The sequence below is a fragment of the Austrofundulus limnaeus genome, unplaced genomic scaffold (genome assembly GCF_001266775.1).
Source record: "Austrofundulus limnaeus strain Quisiro unplaced genomic scaffold, Austrofundulus_limnaeus-1.0 Scaffold195, whole genome shotgun sequence".
Lineage (NCBI taxonomy): Eukaryota > Metazoa > Chordata > Actinopteri > Cyprinodontiformes > Rivulidae > Austrofundulus > Austrofundulus limnaeus.
Window position 1 is genome coordinate 211,936 of NW_013952597.1, and position 8,380 is coordinate 220,315.

The 8,380-nt window shown below is 40.4% G+C and overlaps 1 protein-coding gene across 3 annotated transcripts in view; it reads left to right on the forward strand.

Moving 5' to 3' along the window:
• Nucleotides 1–8,380, forward strand: part of appa (amyloid beta (A4) precursor protein a) — a 51,717-nt gene that overhangs the window by 32,710 nt on the left and 10,627 nt on the right. For 2 of the 3 annotated variants that reach the window (XM_014018550.1, XM_014018552.1), the window contains 7 exons: nucleotides 3,557–3,690; nucleotides 4,273–4,347; nucleotides 4,469–4,627; nucleotides 5,257–5,385; nucleotides 5,727–5,826; nucleotides 6,801–6,989; nucleotides 7,616–7,669. In XM_014018550.1, the coding sequence (XP_013874004.1) occupies nucleotides 3,557–3,690; nucleotides 4,273–4,347; nucleotides 4,469–4,627; nucleotides 5,257–5,385; nucleotides 5,727–5,826; nucleotides 6,801–6,989; nucleotides 7,616–7,669 (840 nt within the window). The remainder of the gene's footprint in view (nucleotides 1–3,556; nucleotides 3,691–4,272; nucleotides 4,348–4,468; nucleotides 4,628–5,256; nucleotides 5,386–5,726; nucleotides 5,827–6,800; nucleotides 6,990–7,615; nucleotides 7,670–8,380) is intronic. The other variant, XM_014018551.1, reaches the window with a different exon arrangement.

Here is an 8,380-nt window from a genome sequence, read left to right on the forward strand (position 1 = left end):
TGGATATAGCTCGCTAGCAGCCTCGCACCGAGGACCTATCCATGTCATTTACCCAGAATGCTTTGCATGTAAATAAAATGGCCCCATCCATGTAATATATTTTTAAACCTTTAGTTTAAAAGTGATAAAAACTAAACAGCCTACAGTATTTTTACAGTGTTTTTTACAGTTAAAATATATGTTTATCAAATAAAGTTTAATGTTACAACTAATCCTGGAATCTGATTGAAATACAGATACTTTTTCAATTCTGTAATTAAACAGGGTGCCAAGAGTCAAACGCTCAGATAGCTGGTCTTTTCACAGACAGTTCCAGAGTCTGAAAGACGTCTTTACGTTACCATGGCTACACAAATGCCACTCTATAGAGCACTTAGGATAACCATCATAATTCCTGTGATTACAGCTGTTGCAGGCTCGTCGTCCTGTATTAGTTTACCGTGAATATGAACAGTGAAATCGCCTCGGCCAGAAATGATTTTTGCAATAATCTGCACTTGGCTGCTCTTGTATCTCTGTACGTCTTTGACATGTTGCAGGGCTTGCTGCTGCTGCTGCTGCTGCCGCCTCACTGACGAAATGTGCTCTCGTTAATTTGTTTAATTCACTGAAAGCGCATCTTAAATTACCCAACTGCGATTTAGAAAATATGGAAAAGAAGAATCCGTCTGGGGTTCTTGAGTGTTACAAATTGGACAATATACCAGTCATGGGGAAAAAAAGGTCCTTACACTCAAGGGTTTGACATATCAGGATGTAATTATAGAGACCTGGTCATAAAATTATTCACATCATACTTCAGATGTACAAAAATACACAAGAGACTCCACCCTGTCATTATTCATTAAACTAAAATGAAGCCAGAAGGGAAAAGGTGTTTGTCAAACTGCAAAAACAGGCTGAAAGAAATCAGAAAGAAGCAGCTATTTAATCAGGTAAAGGTCAAAGGTTGTTTCCAAACAACTTAAGATGCCAATCTTTTTAGTTTTAGAATTGTAATTGTCCCAGCAAATTCACCCCAAGGTCCGACTGCAATGCTCAGAGAAAATCTGACTGCTTCATCTCTGASTCTTCAGGCCTCAGTTAGTTGAATAAAGGTTATTACTGTACTGTTAGGAAAAAAAGACAACAAATATGATTTATTTGTAAGGGTTGTCAGCAGCAAGTGTCTTCAGGAACTATTAAGGTTTTAAAATTTGCATCTGAAATGACRGTTGAGCTTTCAGTACAATGTCTTTTAAACAGATTAAACTAAAGTAGACATGTTTACCCACAGTGCACAGCATAATGGTTGGAGAAATACAAACACGTWTCATAACAATTRTCTAGTATGTAGGTGATGGCCTKCTGATCTGGGCTTGTTTTGCAGCTATGGGACCAGAGCACCTTRCCTGGATCCTCAGTTTAATAAAGTATCAAGTCCAGTGTGAGACCATCATACTGCTGAAGCTTTGGACCAAACCTGGGTTGTGATGAAGCAGGAGAGTGATCCCAAACACAGTAGAAAATCTACAACAGAACATCTGAGTCCAGTCAAGATTCATACTTTAACCTAGTGGTTCTCAAATCCAGCCCTCATGGCTCTCTGTCCTGCATGTTTTAGTTGTTTCCCTGCTCTTCAGTAGGTCTTTAAGTTCTGCAGAAGCCTSTCAATCACTCATTCATTTAAATCAGGTGTGTCAAAGCAGGGAAACAACTAAACCATGCAGGACAGTGGGTCATGAGGGCTGGATTTGAGAACCACTGCTTTAACCTGACCCACTCTGGGACCATGAGGGAGGGAATGGATTTCAGAAACTCGGCCTTCACAGCTCTCGAGTGAGAATTGAAAGTCGTGTTTTGTTTTGTTTTGTTTTTTTCTTCTGGTACCAGTTTCTAGTTTATTTCAACGTGTTAAGGCTTGAAAAATTTCAAAATGTTTTCACTTTTCCGTCACTCAAAATCTGTAACTGCAGAATGGAGCAGCGTTTTGACTAGAACGAGTGTGTGAGCAGCTGCACATTTGTTTTTCTATCAGAGCAAAGAGGAGAAAGTGCTTCATTGTGCTGCTACAGCACTCACACTGTATTTGCATGTGTGGTCCATCAACAAGGTGACATTTTGTTTTTTTCATTTAARTATAAAACATAAAAGAATCAATTCAGTTGAGTAAATGTCACATTTGTCTTTGCTGCGCTTGTTTCAATCTGATGTTCAGTTCATTCAGCGGTCGTCCACCTGATGAAAGGTTTTACTTTACTAAAAGCCCAGGAAACTCTTATTGTCATTTATTTTATATTTTAGTCAACAACCATAGTCATTTGTCAAATGGCTCTTTCTTTTTTTTCCACTTTGCAGTTCAGTTTGAAGTTTTAATAAATTTATTTTTGGACAGTTCTGATTTTGAGATGCAGATCTGTTATTACCACGCCTCTATTTAAAGCAAAGCAACAAAACTGAATGCACAAATTAGACAGAATGACCACGAACAGGTGCTGACAGYGATTCCCTTATTGTCACTTCAATGCATCATAGTTTAAAGATCAGTGAGTTTAGTAAATGTTGCTGTTCTTAGGCTACGTTCACACCGCTGATCTTAATGCTCAGTTCTGATTATTTTTTGTGTGTGTGCTCRTCCACGTTATAATTTAAATGCATCCTCTATCARACTCCAGTGTGAACAGTCTACAGTCCTGAAGCAGAAGATGTGATGTCACCCACAGCACACTGCGTTTGCAGAAATAAATATGGATGCTACATGTTAGCATGTGTGGATTGATTTTGCAGTTGTTTTATATAAAAGTTGGATGTCCATTCAGAGTGTAATCACATCATCAGATGTGTATCTGGTTTAGCACCACATATGGACCTGGCCCTGTCACTCTCAGACTGTGATTAAAAAGTCTGTTACGGGTCACACACGTGAGCAAAAAACATCACATTTTCGGGTCACTTTGGTCTGCAGTTCGACTGTAACTTAAGTTTAAAAATCAGCATTGATTTGTCAAATATCCCTGGGCAATTTTCTGACAAGCTGGCCCTGTGAAGGATTTTACACGTCCGAGACGAACAAAGCTCTGCGCCCGGGTCAGACAGAGTCCCACCTCTGTTGTTTTTCTGGATTGTGCAGTCATGCGCTCATCCAACCAATTTCACATGATGTGCGACCTTCACGCCTACACCGTGTTTGATGGCACGTTTGGGAAAGATAATCAACTTTCCACTGATTAAACCTTCCTGGAATCACTGATCCAATTTATCTCTGGCCTTATCTGAGCCAGAAGGATGAAATCCAGAGTCAGTAGTTAGGTTTTGGAGGAAGTTATATCAACRAAGGTAAAGGGGTTTTGTCTCTGACTTGCAAAGCCTCATGGGTCTTCTGAGGTATCCTGGCTTCCAGCTATCTAATCTTGTTTTATCTTTCTTCTCTCTTGAACTTTCACTAACCCTATTGACCTGTTGAACGTTCCTGTTTGTGTGTGCTGAGGAAATCCTGTCAGTCCCAGATCCAACTGGAGGTCCTCTCACTTCTTTTTTTTAATTTGTTTGCTTCCTCTCTCCTTAAATTGTGTTGCAGTGCCCACAGCCATGCCCAGCTCGTCCGATGGAGTGGATCACTACCTGGAGACGCCTGCTGATGAAAATGAACACGCTCACTTCCAGAAAGCTAAGGAGAGCCTGGAAGCCAAACACCGCGAGAGAATGTCCCAGGTGCTGAAACCGACTGAGGAAAAAACGGGAGTAAAGAAATGAATTAGTGGCCAACATTTAATGATTTTAATGTGTGTTGTGTATGACTCTCAGCTACTATCACATAAAATCAATTCATTTCTGTAAAATGAACCATAGCATTATTAAACTGGGTTGAGTTGGACAGTAATAAAAGGTGCATTTCAATAATAAATAGCATCTTTTCCTCTTTCACAACAGTTTGTTTCACTCTTTGGTTTGTTAGTTTAAGAGTAACTACAGGCACAGTATCTTATTTTCACACATTCCACTTCTCCCTAAAGGAAACAGTCATTAGCTTTGGTGAAGTGGAATTAAAAATAATCCATCCTGTGAGTCAGAGAGGGGTGAAATGAGGAAGGATGTGCGGTCACCGTTTCGTAAAGGATGCAACTTTAAAATAGGAAGAGCAAAAGCTGATTCTGTTGTTCCTTGTATTAGCCTTTAATGGCAACAATGCCCACATGTTGACATGTTTAGCTGAGGTTCTGTAGAAACGAGACAGCGGAAATATGATCAAACCTTGAATTAAAAGTTCTAACAAATGTTCCTGGTTGTCTCCAGGTGATGAAGGAGTGGGAAGAAGCAGAGAGGGAAGCCAAAAATCTTCCACGTGCCGACAAAAAGGCAGTTATTCAGGTATGACGAACACGTACAACAGAACATCATCCATGTATGTTAATAAGCCTTAAAACATTGTATCTTATTTATTTACTTACTTACTTTATTTTATTTTATTTTATTTTTTTTGTACATGCAGCGTTTCCAGGAGAAGGTGGAGGCGCTGGAGCAGGAGGCAGCCAGCGAACGCCAGCAGCTGGTGGAGACCCACATGGCCCGGGTGGAGGCTCTGCTCAACGACCGCCGCCGCCTGGCTTTGGAGAGCTACTTGACCTCTCTGCAGCAGGACCCACCCAGGGTACGACACACACACACGTCTGTATTCCTATCCTTATTAGGACCGTGTGTTGACTTCCAGTCATTTCGTTAGCCTGACCCTAACCCAGACTCATTCACACTTTAGTCCTAAACCTAAACCCTAACTGTACTGAGACCTGAAAAGTTAGATGTTTATACCAAAATGGTCCTAAAAGGTAATGAAAACCAGGTACACACAGAGTTCAGAAGCATTTTTCTGCTCTGGAATCGATACAAAACCCTGAAAACTGAACTAATCATTAAGAATCACACCTAAAATAAACAGAAYATTTATTGTTTAGATTTTCTTGACGGGGTTACTGATGTGTTTCAGTTTCTTTCCTCATTGCTGTTTAAAAGACTCCATGATCAAAATATTTTGTTTCCTTTTGAAGAAGTCCTTTTTGTTTGCAGCCTGCTGCATGAATAATTCCCATAGATGTTTTCTGGTCGGTTTGTTCTTGGCTACGTGCAGGTTGAACTAAATCAYCCTTCCATAAAAATCAGAGGACATTGTAGGTTTTATGACCTAGAATAATCAATGTATACAATCTTTTTTTGTTTTAGAAATGAAACAGACGTTTCTGACTTGGATCAGGTTTAACRTGTCGCCGCTCTTCTTCCTCTCAGCCCCATCACGTCTTCAGCCTGCTGAAGAAGTACGTCCGTGCTGAGCAGAAGGACCGGCAGCACACACTCAAACACTTTGAGCACGTTCGCATGGTGGATCCCAAGAAGGCGGCCCAGATTAGACCTCAGGTAAACATCGRTCACCCCTTTGTCTCGTTTCTGATTGAACATCTCTAAATAGTAGCGCCTTCACCTCAGCTGGGGGAGTTCAAGTATCTGAGCATCTTGTTCTAAAGTGATGGTCTCATCCTCAGTAATGAGGGCGTTACGTCAGTCAGTCATGGTGAAGAAAGAGTTGAGTCGAAAGGCAAAGCTCTGGATTTACTGGTTTATGTTCTAACGCTCAGTTGTGGTCATGAGGCTGGATCATCAACACAAACGGCTGGAATGAGCTTCTTGGTGAAATAATGGACTCTGATGAACAGTGCAGTTCATGAAAGCTCACACCTTTTATAACGTTTATATCCTAGGTGCTCACCCATCTGCGTGTCATCGAGGAGCGCATGAACCAGTCTCTGGGACTCCTCTACAAAGTGCCAGGTGTAGCCGATGACATCCAGGACCAAGTTGGTGAGTTTATTGTTCCAGGGAACAAATGTCTACTTAGCTTTTTTATTTTTAAAGACGAATGATTCCAACTTCCAAAAATCTCAAGGTCAGATCAGGACAGGCCCCCAGTTGATGTCACGACCTGGCTTAAAACCATGAAATGAGGATTTCTCATGCTAGTTAGAAAGGTCAGACTTTTATTATTAAATTCYAGGATTCTTCGGTCAGTTAACACAAACTGCTGCAGCATCGGAGGTGTTGTTAAAAAATCCAAATAAACCTGGTGAAACCACAGAAATGAAGCGGTGGCGTGATGGGAGGAGGTTTCAAACTTGACCGCAGTTAACCGTAAGAGAAACTTAAACTTTAAATCATTTTATGAAACATAAACCACACCTTGTAGCTGTGTAAGAAAATCTCTAAAGCTGGATGTGGTTGCTGACCTAAATGTGAGGTAGATGGTGTGAAAAACTCCGTGCCTGGGTTGGGTTTTGTGCATCTGAGAGATTAAATGCTCTGAATTCCAGCCGAGTCTTTTTTTTTTTTTTTTTTTTGATAAGGACATTGGAGCCGTTTGGCCTAATTCTTTTGTCCTGAGTCAAATGAAACTGTTTGCTGGGAAGATAAATCCCCTTCCCTCTTTCTCCCATTTTTTCTCTCTCTCTCTCTCTTCCTCTTTGCAAGGTTTCTGTGGGTTTTTTGAGTTTATCAGAGTCACATGCRTCACCCAGCCATCTGCGTCTGTGTCCCAGAGACCGTCACGTTCTGCKCTGCCCAACAAAACACAAACAAAACACCTTCAGTCTTTTTGTTGTGTCTATTTAAAGCCGCTTTTTCTGAAATAGAAACATTTGTTTATGCTCGAACGCATCAAACCTTCTAATTAAACTGAATTATTTAATCTTCTCAGCTTGGAGCTTTTTTTAAAAAAAATAAAATCAGATAATTTGAATAAATCAATGTGAAAGCTCTTTTCTTTCTTTTCCTTCCTGCAGAGCTCCTGCAGCGAGAGCAGGCAGAGATGGCCCAGCAATTGGCCAACCTGCAGTCAGACGTGAGGGTGAGCTACGGGAACGACGCCCTGATGCCCGACCAGGAGCTGGGGGACGGTCTGACCGACTTCCTGCCCCAGGAGGACACGCTGGGAGGAGTGGGCTTCATCCACCCTGAGAGCTTCAACCAGGGTACCTAACCGGAGCACATTAAAAAAACAAACAGCTCCACTTTTCTCTTTTGTTTGTTTGTTTTAACCCTTTTGAAGAAATTTATTGGGATTGTTTACTACTGACWTTTAAAGACTACACATTGTATAGTCTATTAGGTGGACAGTAATRTATTTYTATAATGTGGTTATCTCTGATTGARTTGATGATTTTATGTGCAGACTGGGTTGTGGGACTCTTGATCAGGGTTTCACAGACTCAGGAGGCTTTTAGTTAAATACATGTCTGATTTAAAACAACACATATAAGAACTGTGATGTTATTAAMCATTAGCRTGAGGAATAATGTCTGACATTTTGACTCCGTATAGAGACAGCCTGCCCCTTTTAACATATGTCATGAGGCGGAGTCAGGACGCGAAGAACTTTGTTTCYGGATGTGTTTCCTGGTTCAGGGCACTGTTTAGCTAATGCCTGTCAGAGGCAGATTAAAACAAAAGCTAATTAGTCCACAGCTGTGTCCGGATGGTCTCGTATGGCTCACTCAAACATTCACGTGTCGTTATTATTAACTGGTGTTAGATCTGAACAGGTAACGGGTAATGAATATTGCTTATGTTTTAACACTTTTTGTTTTTTCTTCACCAGTTGAGCTGATGGACACTCGTCCCAATCTTGACAGAGGAGTTCCCACACGGCCAGGTTAGTTCAGGCAGTTAACCGAAGTTTTGTATTTATTGTTTTTATTTTTATTTGGAATGTCAGACCTGGCCTGCATGTTGTTTCAGTTGGAAATCCGTCTTTGGAAGAGGCGTTTTTGGCTTGAATGTTAATTTTGAACAATGTCTGACGTTCAGCCCTTTTAAATTCAACCGGAGCGTGCTGACAGAGGAGAACTTAGAAACAACTCAGCTGAAAATGTGGATGGAGGACAGCAGAGCTGCAAGGCGTTAACTCTATATTGGAAGGGGCAGGCTATCAATGTAAATAATTTATCATGMGTACAGGATGATATTTAAATGCATAGAATTGCACATAAATTAGTTTTTTATTGGTTAGCCTCTGCCTTTTGGAAACATCATTCATTTCAGACGTGTTTTTACCTGATGTGATTTAATATGTACTGAAAAGTGTTTATACAGTGGGGAGATCAAGTATTTGATACACTGTTGATTTTTCAGGTTTTCCCACTTGCAAAGCTTGTAGAAGACTGTAATTTTTATCATACAGTTGTGGTGAAAAGTTKACATACACTTGTAAAGAAACATAATGTTATGGCTGTCTTGAGTTTTCAATAAGTTCTACAACTCTTATTTTTCTGTGATAGAGTGATCGGAACACATACATGTTTGTCACAAAAAACAGTCATAAAATTTGGTTCTTTCATAAATTTATTATGGGTCTGCTGAAAAT